The sequence below is a fragment of the Chenopodium album genome, chromosome 6 (assembly GCF_948465745.1).
Source record: "Chenopodium album chromosome 6, dcCheAlbu1.1, whole genome shotgun sequence".
NCBI classification, from domain to species: Eukaryota; Viridiplantae; Streptophyta; class Magnoliopsida; order Caryophyllales; family Amaranthaceae; genus Chenopodium; species Chenopodium album.
Genome location: NC_137839.1, coordinates 76,523,485 through 76,537,460, shown reverse-complemented (window position 1 = coordinate 76,537,460; position 13,976 = coordinate 76,523,485). Strand labels below are relative to the sequence as shown.

Genomic DNA, 13,976 nt, shown 5'->3' with positions numbered 1-13,976 from the left:
AAACTAGCAACTTGTGATTTAAAAGATTTGTACACCGTATATCACATGCAAAAATCTTCTTATGTCCAATACTATGAACCTTCCATTCAATCTCTACAAAATCCTCTGTTTTTTTCTAGTTGACTTTCCTCCTTAAACAACCAAAACCCAAGTTCAAATTGAACAACCATGGCATGTTCAATAAACTCTCTTCTCTTCCTTGTAACAATTATTGTTACATACTCATGTATCAATATGACCTTTGGTGTCGAGGAAGTCGATTTCGATGGTGTTGGTAGAGTTTGCTATGGAAACTCAACGACTAACGATTCCACAAGTCAAGAATATCAAAACAATGTTAAATTACTTCTATCGGTGCTTGTTTCGGAGTCTTCTTCATTGCATCCACCAATGACTTTTATTAGTACGTCGGTAGGCAGGGTTGCGGAGAGGGCTTACGGGTCTTATCTTTGTCGAGGGGATCTAAGTGTTAGGCAATGTCACAATTGTTTAGTAAACTTGACAAATTTTATGTCGGATTTAAAGACTGACAATTCGGATTGTATTGGATTTGGCCGTTTTCTTTGGTGCATGGTACATTACTCAAATAGCTCAAAATTTTCGGCATATCAAGAGGGGCTTGTGTTTAGCTATAATTCAATTGGAAAAAATGTGTCCAACTATGAGCAATACAATGAGACGTTGTCTAACACGATGCAAGGACTCGTTACAGAAGCTAGTTATGGTAATTGGACCAAGGCTAATTTCGCGACTAGGTCTGTTGAGGTAACGGGGTCTCATGAGAAAATCTTTGCACTGGTTCAATGCGCGGCTGATTTATCTCCCTTGAATTGCAGTAAATGCTTAGGAGAATTGTATTCTTATATTCCAGATTGTTGCAATGGTTCTCAAGGTGGAATTCTTGTTCATGCTAATTGTTTGATGAAGTACAATAATCAGTCTTTCTTCGGTTTAGCTAGTCATAGTTTTATGCCAAGTTATATTCATGTGATATTTCTCTTGTTATTTACTATGCACTTCACAATTATGTGAACTTGCATATTTTTGTTCTCAAATTCATTATTCATAGTAGAATATACTTGTATGATTTCATTCTTTGTCTATGCTATTGATGAATCCTCTGTTTATCTAATATTAGAATGCTTGCGATTTGCATAACATGTACGATTAGAGTAAACGCAAAGTGGGTTGTCAACCCATGTGATAAATAATACAAAAAGTAAGAAGTAATACAAACTACGTAGAACGGTAGATGTATGTTTCAAGGAAATTAAAGAGGAATAGGAGAAAAAAAAATATGGGTCAAGCAGTAATTAAGAAACTAATGGAAAAGTTAAGTGCTGTAATCATAGTTAAAAGCCTAATTAGATTAAGATAGTTAAAAGGTAAGTTTTTCAAATATTTAAGATTTGAATATTTTTCAAAGCTCAAAGAAGACAACAAGTTACAAGACTCAACACACTTGCACACGTTTATTTGCGCCAAAAAGTATCATAGAAGGGCTTTTTATTAACAAAACAGGGGGTGATGTTGATGGGCCTTAGGTCCAGTTCCTAAAAAAGAAGCCCAAGAAATATGATACAATTATATATCTCAAAGTTTAATCTATCAATAGTTGACTGAGTGTGGTCTAAGCAAATTAGAATACCAAAAAAGTCAACTTCACCTTTTCATATACTCCCTCTGCTTTTTTTATTTGCATCACTTGTGATGCACGAAATTTTAGAAGAGTAATATATAATATTATGAGTGGATGAATAATTTATTATAGTAAAAGTTAGATGGGGACCATGAAAGATAAAGAATGTAATGGAGAGTAAATATTTATAGGAAAATGTTATACATAGCTCTTAGGGCTACATATAAGAATTAAATTTACACTTGAAAATCATAAAAAGTTAAGAAATCATTAAAATATAAACACTAATAACACTGATTTACGCGTGTTTTTGTCATGAATTCCTAATTTTATACAATTTCCAAGAGGATATTTAATGCTTATATATAGCCCTTAGGGTTACATATAACATTACCCATATTTTTATTATATAAGTAGGGACCATGGAGGAGAGAGAAATGATAAAAATAATTTAAGTGAGATTTAAAGTAAGAGAGAGAAATTATAAAGTTTAATATAAAGTTACCAAATAAGGAAGTGATACATTTATAAAAAAAAAAACACCCATAAAAGGAAAGGGGTGTATTTAAAAAAAACGGAGGGAGTATCTTTTTTTATCTTCTTTTTTAATAAGAATAACATCAATGTTTAGTAGTTTGGAAAGTGTATGCATTGGTTTTCCCCTCAACTCCTCAAGGTATTCTGGCGGAAATTGACTTATTATGATGCATTTATATAAAATAAATAAATAAATAAATAAAAAACACCCATAAAAGAAAAGAGATGCATTTTTTAAAAAAACGGAGGGAGTATATTTTTTTATCTTCTTTTTTTAATAAGAATAACATCAATGTTTAGTAGTTTGGAAAGTGTATGTATTGGTTCTTTCCCTCAACTCCTCAAGGTATTCTAGCCTAGGCGGAAATTGACTTATTATGATAAAATGCCCGCTCTACCTCTTCTTCAACAAAAAAAATAATAAAAAACAAGTATTTATTTATGATCTCCAAACAAAATAAATAACGTAGATGAACCTGAATTGATAGCTCTAGCTATCCGAAACCTCCAAAAATTCTCACAAAGCGTGGATATAGCCTTAAATTTTTGAATTTTTTTTACTTTTCTTCGCCTGGAAATAAAAATTGCCGAAAATGTTTACCATGGTCCCTAATACCCTCCAGGAGTCCAATTGGGCGGGTGGAACCATCCAATTTGCCTTTAAATGGCCAATTTACCGGTTTACAACTTACACCATTTAAATTAACTCAAGCCTACTACGAACATTTATGACAACATATAATGATCATATATGGTTCCAAACGACATTATATGACACCGAAATGTATCCCCTTAAATCTCAAAACTTTTCGACACCAGGCCTCGAAACATCCCAAATTTCTCAAAAAGCGTGGATTTCAATTTTGGAATTTTTTTACTTTTTTCGTCCGAAAATAAAAATTGCCGAAATATTTACCATTGTCCCTAATACCCTTCGGGAGTCCAATTGGGTGGGTGGAACCAACTAATTTTCCTTTAAACGGTCAATTTACCGGTTTACAACTTGCACCGATTTCATTAACTCAAGCCTACCTTCTTGAACATTTATGACAACATATAATGATCATATATGGTTCCAAACGGCATTCTATGGCCCCGAGATGTATCTCCTAAAATCTTAAGCCTTTTCGACACTTGGCTCCAAAACCTTTAAAATTTCTCAAAAAGCATGGATATTAGCATTTAATTTTGGAAATTTATTTTTAACTTTTTTTAGCCCGGAAATAAAAATTCTCGAAATGTTTACCATGGTCTCTAATACCCTCTGAGAGTAAAATTGGGTGGGTGGAACCATCCAATTTGCCTTTAAACAACCAATTTACCGGTTTACAACTTGCACCGATTTCATTAACTCAAGCCTACCACAAACATTTATGACAACATATAATGATCATTTATGGTTCCAAACGACATTATATAACCCCGAGATGTATCCCCTAAAATCTCATATCTTTTCGACACCGGGCCACGAAACCTTGGAAATTTCTAAAAAAGCATGGATATTATCCTTTAATTTTTAAAATTTTTTAATTTTTTTCGCTCGAAAATAAAATTTTTTGAAATTTTTACCATGGTCCATAATACCATCCTGGAGTCCAATTGGGTATGTGGAACCATCTAATTTGCCTATAAACGATGACCAATTTACCGATTTCATTAATTCAGGCCTACCACGAACATTTATAATAACAAATAATGATCATATATGGTTCCAAACGGAATTATACGAGACCAAGATATATCCTTTAGAATTTCAAAACTTTTCGACACCGGGCCCCGAAACCTCCAAAATTTCTCAAAAAACGTGATATTAGCCTTCAATTTTGATTTTTTTTTTTTTTTTTTTTTGCTTTTTTTCACCCAGAAATAAAAAATGACAAAACATTACCATGGTCCTTAATACCCTCCAGGGGTCCAATTGGGTGGGTGAAACCATCCAATTTTCTTTTAAACGACCAATTTAATGGTTTACAACTTGCACCGATTTCATTAATTCAAGCCTACCAGGCCACAAACATTTATGACAACAAAAAAAATGATCATATATGGTTCCAAACGGCATTATATGACCCCAAGATGTATCCCATAGAATTTCAAGACTTTTCATCACCGGGCCCCGAAACCTCCAAAATTTCTCAAAAAGTGTGGATATTAAGCCTTCAATTTTAGAATTTTTTTGAACTTTTTTCGCCCGGAAATAAAAATTGCCGAAATTTTTACCATGGAACCTATTACCCTCCAGGAGTCCGATTGGGTGTGTGGAACCATTCAATTTGCTTTTAAATGGCCAATTTATCGGTTTACAACTTGCACCGAACCCGACCTGACCTGAATTCAACCCAACCCGTTCCTAACCCGACCTGAATTTAACCCAACCTGTTACAAACCCGACCTGAAATCAACCCGAATTGTTATTGACCTGGCCCAAATTCAACTCGACTTGTTATTGACCCGACCCGAATTTTACCATACTTATTACTAACCCGACCCAAAAATTCAATCCGATTTTTTACTAACCTGACTCGAAATCAACATGACTTGTTATTGACCCGACCTAAATTCAACCCAAATTGTTCCTGACCCGATTTCAAATCACCTTAAATGCAATTTAGACCACCTTATTATTGTTGATCAAAGCATTTTGTCTTGGGAGACCAAGTCAGTCCAGACCAGCAAAAGAAAGGAGCATCATCCTCGAATTTAAGAGTTAAATATATTATATATTCATTGTATTATTGACTTGAATCGAACCCGACTTGAACCCGAGAATGACCCGACTTGAAAATGACCCGACCTGATTCTAACCCGCAAATTATTGACTTGAATCGAACCCGACTCCAACCCGAGAATTACCCTAACCCGTTTTAACCCGTGAAAACCCGAATTAAACCCAACCTATTATTCACCCGACCCGAATGTAACCCGACCTGTTATTAATCCGACCTAAATCCGACCCAAACCCGATAAGAAGTATTACCTGACGTGACCCGACTCAAGTATAACCCAACCCAAACCCAACCCGCATAGGTTATATGGAATTAATCTGAATTGACCCGACCCGAGTTGACCTGACCCACTCCTACCCGACCCAAACCCAACCCGTTTACCCGAATTGACAGCTTTACTCCAACCGCTACTTGAGGTAGCGGTTTTACTCTAAAAAAAAAAATTAACAAAAATAAACTTATTCGAGCCTACATGAACAGTAATTCCGTAAATAAGTTTCATTCCGACATAGAAGTTAAATAAGTTTTAAAGTAATCATATATTTGTAAATCATCGGTTATTAGACTCTAAACTTATGTTGAGACCCTGAAAATTTAGACAACCATAACACCACGTGAAAGAGTAGATCCTTAGCTAATTGGCAACTTAAGTCAACAAAATACAACTCAAGACTTAGCACCTTGGTTTGACTATTCTTTCTTTATAAAAAATGAAAGAGATCAGAGGCGACTTCTAATGGTCCATATAATATATCACTTACAACTCATAACACACATTCTATAATAGTTCTCCACGGCACTACCTTTGAAATTCCATCATCCAACGATTTATCCTTTATCCAAAATCAAAGACTTCCATTATTCCCTATATTATAAATTCACCCATACTTTTTCATAAAATAAATTCTCCCATACTAAAAATATTGATACATGATATGATCAAGCATAGAACTATGGCACTAGCAAACTGTTTTCTTTTCTTTGCATTTTTTTGCCAAATTAGTATTCTTTCCCTTGGTGCAAAAGAGAGCTCCGGGTCCGACGATGTTTACCAAATTGGCATAGGCGGCCCTGATTCTGAACTTAAAAACCCAAACTTTCTCAACAATGTAGATTCCCTCCTCTCCAACCTTATATCCGAGTCTTCACTCGGCTTCTTTAATACCTCTACGGGTGATGATGATTCCGATAGGGCTTATGGTTTTTACCTTTGTCGAGGAGATATTAGTGCTAACAAATGCAACAATTGCTTAAAGGACGTAAGACAATATCTCTTAAATCGACGCCCATTTGAATCATACTCCAACATCATTGCATATAACACGGATCTCCAATGTGTTGTACACTATGCAAACGACTCTAGATCATTCGTGTATAGAGAAAATAATACTTTCACCGGTGCTGGATTTGGAGACGACTTGGCACAAAACCAGCAGTACAACACGACGTTGATGAGTACGTTGCAAGAACTCGCTAGAGAAGCCAGCTATGGGAATTGGACAAAGGCTAATTTCGCGACAAAGGTGGTAGATGTAACGGGATCTCAGGAGAAAATATATGTACTTGTTCAATGTACACCTGATATATCCGCTATGAACTGCAGCAATTGCATTAGTAATTTATATTCTACATTTCGGCCAGTTGCTATTGGTGGACGAGTTTTGGGTTATAATTGCTTGATGAAATTCAATAACGAGCCTTTCTTTAGCAATGGCTACCGCAATTTCATGGCAAGCTATTTCCTTATGATCTTAGTTTTATTATCGACTACATACATTACTTTAATGTAAACTACAATGTATATATATATGTAATTCTAGTTTCTAGCTTGTTTGTTTCATATACGCAACGGTTTCTGATATCTTATTGAAAAAAAATTCACATACTATACACATGAGTATCTATAACCAAACTCCTCATCTTGGTGTTGTTAAGATAAATTTTGATGGCTCTGTACATGGTGCCTCAGCCCTCAGGCGCTGCAAATGTAGTTATCAGAGAACACTTGGGTAATCATATTTGTAGTCGGTCTTATAATATTGGCACAAGTAAGCCAATTATTGTTGAGGCTACTGCCCTTCGTAATGACCTTCTTCTTGCACGGTCCCACATTTTTTCCCATATTTTTTTATTAAAGGGGATAACTTACTTATAATTAATATTTTGCAAGGTAAAGCTCAGTACCGCTGGAAGATATTAGAAAAGTCCTTCGTCTTCTCTTTCGTCGAGTCTAAGCACATCTATAAAGAGGGCAATAGAGCAGCAGATTATGTTGTTTCTTTAGGTCATTTCATGCAAAAAAACACACCAAGATATTGATTAGTTTTTAGACAGTAATTTTTTTTTTAATTGCTTTAGATTGGTTACAGTCTTGAGAGAAGACTAGCCCAACTTCTTGTATATTTCCTTTAATATATAAAATATATACATATATCTAACCGAAGATATGGACAAAGTGAGGAAGGACGTCTACCATTAATACATTTACAAAAATTACTATAGATAAATGCTATACATAGCCCTTAGGGCTACATATAAGCATTAAATTTACACTTGAAAATCATAAAAATATAAAACCCTAATTATACTAATTTACCCGTGTTTTTATTATGAATTTATAATTTTATACAATTTTCAAGAGTGTATTTAATGTTATTATTATCAAATTTTTAAGGACATAAAAGTAATATTACAGGTAAATTTAATTTTTTATAACAAGGGTAAAAACGTAATATCTTATTATAAATATGGGCGGTAACAGAATTTTGAGGGCGACATTTAACGTTTCAATAAATTTTTTTTTTTTTTTGGTGCAAAAGGGGACTAACAAGCCCAAACAAAGAAAACAAACTAAGCAACTAACCGAGGGGTGGTAACACCTAGGACATCCTCCCTGAGCAGGTCCTTTATTTCGACCGGAGGTGTGTCAAAATAAAGGGTCCCCTCCTCATGAATGACTCCTAAATTAGCTAGCCTATCCTCTACCTTATTCCCCTCACGAAAACAATGAAAAATACGAAAATTACAACCAAAAGAACTAATGATATCCCGACAAATTCGGAGCATTTGGATGCCTTCCCCTCTTTGGAGTTGATCACTTTTCAGAGCCTCGATACAAGCTTTGTTGTCCATTTGAACTTCGAGCTTTGAGATGCCTAAGTTTACTGCCATCTTGAGTCCTATTTCCATGGCCATTAATTATGCTCTGTAAGCCTGGCACACACCAAAACTTGCTGCAAACCCACGAACAAAATTGCCATAACAGTCCCTGATTACCCCTCCTCCCCCAGCTAGACCAGGAGAACCTCGAGCAGCCCCATCAGAATTTAACACCAACCAACCAGCTGGGGGTGCTAGCCAACGAACAAGAACCTGCTGCTTCCTTGCTGGGCTACTAGTGCGGGATACAGCATCAGCACACTCACCCATCAAAACCTTCCAAGTTTCATCAGCCTTGGCACGAATAAAATCACCCTTATTTGGAGGAACTTCATTGCCTCTACCAAATGCTTCACAATTTCGCCACTTCCAATTCCACCAAAGGGTAAGAGCAAACAGGACAGGCCACTTCTCAGAGTAAATAAGCCCATCAGCCTTGAGGTTTTTTGTCATCCAAGATTGCAGATCCCCTGTGAAGAAAGAAGGATAATTAGCTGCGCTCCCCACTACCTTCCATACCTCAGTAGCAGAAGAGCAATCACGCAGCATATGCAATAGAGTTTCATCAGCATCCAAATTGCACCTACGACACCTTGGATCATCTGTCAAGTGGCGCTTGAGTTTATTTGCGTTACAAAGTACCCTGTCATGAAGAATAAGCCATAAAAAGACTTTCACTCTTTGCTGAACTTGAGCAGACCACGCTAGATCCCATTTTGGATCTTTCGGGATGTGCTCTTCATCTTTGATTATTTTGTGAGCCTGCTTCACAGAAAAATTGACTGTCTTAGAGCCTTTCCAGTAGCGAATATCAGCAACATTAGGGTCTTCAATAACTTTGTGCGCTGCTATTTGCTTCAGAGTATTCGAAGGTAAAAGATTTGCAAACAAATCCCAGTTCCATCCTACCCCTGCAGTCCACATTTCTTCAATAATAGCACCATCAATTTGTTCTGGAATCGGTGCAATAATCATATCACGCAAAGGCAGAGCAGTAGCCCAGCAATGATCCCAGAACAATGTGCTACGCCCATTACCAACAGCAACAGCAGAACCTTTGGTAACCCACTTAGCATTCTCAGTGATTCCCCTCCACACATTCGACATATTATTGGTAGGAGCAAACATATCAATATCGCACCTACCTTTACAATATTTGAACCTTAAAACCCTCGACCATAGAGAGTTTGGCTCGATTAACACCCTCCACCCAAGCTTTGCCAAGAAAGCAGAATTAGACTGTCTAGCAGATCGAATTCCAAGCCCCCCTTTCTCCTTGGGTAATTGCAATGTATCCCAAGAGAGAAGGTGGATTCGGTTTTTCTCTTCACTTCCTCCCCATATGAATCTTCGTGCTTTTTTATCAATCTCATTACAAGTTATACGGGGAATCTTGGCAGTTTGCATTGAGTAGTTAGCCATGGTAGTGAGTGTCGATTTTGTAAGAGTGATCCTTCCTGCTAAAGACAGATATTTGGTTTTCCATCCCGTGAGCCTTCGATCGATCTTCTCACAAAGATGGGCATATGTTTCTCTAGTCACTCTATTTGTCAATGTTGGCATCCCAAGGTATAAGCCAAGGTCTTCTGTCGACTCCATACCCAAAGCTTCATTGATTCGCAATTGTTCTTCCATGTTCACATTTTTGGAGTAATAAACCCGGGATTTCGCGAAGCTAATTCTCTGACCAGATGCACAGCAGAACCTATCTAAGCAGTCCTTCACAACCTCTGCTTGCTGAATTGAGGCTTCAGCAAAAATAATTAAATCGTCTGCGAATAGCAAATTGGACAGCATTGGACCCCCACGGCTTGCATAGATGGGCCTCCAACGATTTGCAACAATTGCTTCTTCAATTATTTGATTGAGCCTTTCCATACACAATACAAATAAGTACGGTGACAAGGGGTCGCCTTGCCTAATCCCACGGGAAGGATTAAAAGCCTTTGTTTTTTCACCATTCCATAACACACGCAAGGAAGAAGATGAAACACACTCCATGATAACCTCAATCATTCGAATCGGAATGTGCATCTCCATTAAAGTATCACGAATAAAGGACCATTTTAGACGATCATACGCTTTTTCAAAATCAATTTTAATCGTCATGTATCCTTTCCCACTTCGTTTCCTCTTCATTGTGTGAATCACCTCTTGGACAATGACAATATTGTCCGTAATTTGACGACCCGGAACAAAACTCGATTGAGCATTTGAAATGATTTTCGGTAAAATGGGCTTCAAACGGTTGACAATAGCTTTGGTGATTATTTTATAGGTTACGTTGCACAAACCTATGGGCCTAAATTGAGACGGAGATTCAGGGCAATCAATTTTCGGGAGCAAAACAATGAATGTCTCATTGACTGATTATGGAATTCCTTTCCCTTCCAAAACCGAGAGAGCCATGGCATATACATTAGATGCAACAACACTCCAGTTCTTTTGATAGAAGAGTGCTTGGAAACCGTCTGGTCCGGGAGCCTTCAAGGCATCCATGTTCAGCACCACATAATCAATATCACTAACTGTGTACGACCGATTTAATTTGTTCCAGTCCTCACTAGAAATCGGATTGCAGACTCCAGTTGGGATATTAGATACAGTAGGACCTCCCTCATCTTTAAATAAAGATGAAAAATAATCCACCACCAGATTTTTCACCACTGCCTTGTCATGTTCCCATTCACCAGCAACATTTTTAATTGCTACAATCCTATTTTTCCACCTTCGAATAATGGTACTTAGGTGGAAAAATGTTGTATTGCGGTCTCCATGCTCAATCCAGTCAACCCTCGCTTTTTGATACCATAAAAGTTCCTCCTGTCGAAGAACGTCATCAAGGTCTCTACGAAGCTTGGCCTCCAATTTGATCAAACCTGACTGTTTATTCGTCGAAAGAGAGGATTGAATACCCTTTATCCTGGCCATCAGAGTTCTCTTCTCTCTAAAGATGTTACAGAACACCTCTTTGTTCCAGTATTGTAATTCCTTTGAAAGGGAGGTAAGAAGAGGTATGAGGGGCGCATCAGCATTCCATTTCTCATCGAGAAATTCAGAAAATTTTTCATGTGCAAGCCAAGCGGCTTGAAAACAAAAGGGTCTATCAAGAGAGTCCAATGGGGCAAAACCATTAGAAGAGATGAGCAAAGGGCAATGATCTGATTGGAGAGCGGGAAGATGTTTAACCCTTGCTTGCTCAAATTGCATACTCCATTCCGAATTACACAGCACACGATCCAGTCTTGCGCTGCGTCTAGTTTCAGGGGTGGTACCATGCGCCCACGTGTGAGCAGGGCCAGAAAACTCTACTTCGATGAGTTCACTATCATTAATCCATTGATTGAACTTAGCACTCCTTCGAGAAGTCTCATTGCAACTAGAATTCCTTTCCCATCCAAATCTCGTTTCATTGAAGTCTCCAGCTAAAAGCCATGGCTTATTATTAGTACGAGCAAACTCCGAAAGATCCCTCCAAAGATCCTGCCTTTTGGTGGGTTGAGGGCTAGCATAAACCGTGGACAGGTACCAGGGTTCTTCACCATTTCTAGTGATGGTCATAGTGATGTATTGACTCGATTTTTCAATAGGGTCAACACTTACAAGTTCAGGTTTCCAGTACACCCATATTCCGCCACTAAATCCTTGGGCATCAACCCTAGTGTGACCACCATAAGCCAACATAGTAGCAATTCGATCCGCTTGATCTCCACCCATATGGGTTTCAATCAACGCAAAGACACAGGGCTTGTTAACTCGAATAGTTTCACGCAACACATTCAAGAATTCCCTACTTCCAGCACCTTGAACATTCCACACCATACACGTTATGGGGACGGAATTGGTTATGTTTTGAGCACTATTCATAAAACCATCAGAGAGGGGAAAATTGGCTTGGAAAGCTTCGGAGATAAGTCTCAAAGCATGCTTAATTCTCAATGGCAACCTCATGGATACCACTAATTCCAGTGTTGCCGGCATCGGCGGAAGCCATGAATGTATCTCCACCTCCATCTTGTGAGTAAATTAAAGTACCAGTAATTTTTTTATTTTTTATTTATGGCTAATTTACAATGCTTCTCGTGAAAAACAACATACTCCGTTATCACTCCACCGCCCCACCGGGCACCGACATTCTGGCCAACTTATGTCTTCTGGTCAAACAGTAGCGCCGGTGATCGGTGGACTAATTCCGGCGAAATGTGAGTACTTAATTTTCTCACATTTTCATTTGGGTAATGTTAAATGTTTATTCATTCTCTTTTATTCATAATCGTGGTTGAAATTCTTGTGTTTTTCCAATTAGTGTGATTCTCAGCCAATTAAATGTGTTAGTTCTTTAGATTTTTGTTCATTGATGGAATTTGCGGGGTTTTTGGGTACAATTATTGAACATTAATTGCAATGTAATTTTCAATTTTCTTACTTAGTTGTCATTTGAAATTATTGGAAAATTAATCTTCCGTTTGGTTGAATAATTATGTTTGCTATAATTATGTGACTACGTTTGATCGTGGTTGTGAAATTATTGATGTTTCTGAAAGAAGGGTTTTAGACTTTTAGCTAATAAAGAAGTTGAATAATGTAATTGAAGGTTAGAAAATCAAAGGGAATTGATTTAGGTGTATTATGCTGAAATATTAAATTATTGTGGGAAGAAAATTTTCAAGGAAGTTTCGTGTTTGATACGGAGGTTGAAGAGATTTATTTTAAAAATACCTCTAAGACCATCGTCACTCATGGTATAAAAATTGCATTGTTTTTGACGAGTTTTTACACCCACGAGTGTTGATGCTCTAAGATGAGGCAAATTTGGTTTAAAACTTGTAATTGAGGCGAATGAGGTGGGATTCCGCAATGCTACCACTGTATGTTTGCTGATATGTCTTGGTGTTAAGATGAGTAGTGACAAGCTGTCTATAGAATTCATGATATATATTAGTGGAGAAGAACTTTGAATTTTGTAAGGCTTTTGCAATATCAAGGATGAAACTTTTGCGAGTTGTCCTATGAAGTAGTACTTCTATATGATAATCTGTGTCTCTTGCTTAATGGACTTAGAAATTTATTTGGAGTTGCAGCATCAGTTGAAGTGTGTGGTTTTACGGTTGTTGTGGCTGTAAGTATCCCCAATTACGGAAGGATCTCTCTAGTGTTGTTTGTGGGATTCCCATCTCCTTTGTCCATAATTTTGTCGTCTAGAGATTGATTGAGTTCATACATCTAATTATTGCTCCAAACCTTTCTGGTGTACATGTCTTCTTCTGAACCGTGTCTTGAGTTTGATTGACTTCTTTCAAGTGGAAATATAATCCTTATGATTTCCTCTGTTTTTCTCTGGTTTCATAATATATCAATGTCTTCCTATTCTTTTCCAACTTATTTGATGTTTTTAGGCAAAACTTTTAGAAATGACTTCATAATCATTTATTTATTTTCTACATATAATTGTATAATTTAACACTTGGTAGTTGGTATCAACTCCATGTATTTACTACTTGCAATTTATGCAGAGTTTGACCTGCATACGACAGCTTCAAGAACTTTCTACAGTCTGCTGCCGAATATATAGGTTTGACCTGCATACAACAGCTTCAAGAACTGTCTACAACTGTTCTAAACTGTCATTTTGTATTATTAGCAAACTACTTTGCATAAGACTTTCTAAAATCTTCTTTTAAATATATGTTCTATTATTTTGCCAGGTTTGTATGATGAGAATACTTGGTTTCACACATGTGTAGGTAGAGAGTCTAAGTGACAGCTGCACCGGATGATTACAAGACCATTTAAAATCAGATAAGTACTCCGTATTATTTTAATTTTTTTTTTTTTGGTATTTTGGAAAGCATGACTTTGGATGATTATAATAGCTCTTAGATATTAAAGGGCTCCAAATTGCAATAGTAAACAAA

The 13,976-nt window shown here is 36.9% G+C and overlaps 2 protein-coding genes across 2 annotated transcripts; both read left to right on the top strand.

Moving 5' to 3' along the window:
- Window positions 1-64: 64 nt before the first annotated feature.
- LOC145636390 (antimicrobial ginkbilobin-2-like protein) lies at window positions 65-1,124 on the top strand. The gene has a single exon (XM_081687944.1). The coding sequence runs from the start codon at window positions 169-171 to the stop codon at window positions 1,030-1,032; it is 864 nt and encodes a 287-aa protein (XP_081544070.1). The 5' UTR covers window positions 65-168; the 3' UTR covers window positions 1,033-1,124.
- A 4,557-nt stretch (window positions 1,125-5,681) lies between these two features.
- On the top strand, window positions 5,682-6,868 carry LOC145636392 (antimicrobial ginkbilobin-2-like protein). The gene has a single exon (XM_081687946.1). It carries the CDS (start codon window positions 5,838-5,840, stop codon window positions 6,690-6,692), a length of 855 nt encoding a protein of 284 aa, XP_081544072.1. The 5' UTR covers window positions 5,682-5,837; the 3' UTR covers window positions 6,693-6,868.
- The last annotated feature ends 7,108 nt before the right edge of the window (window positions 6,869-13,976 follow it).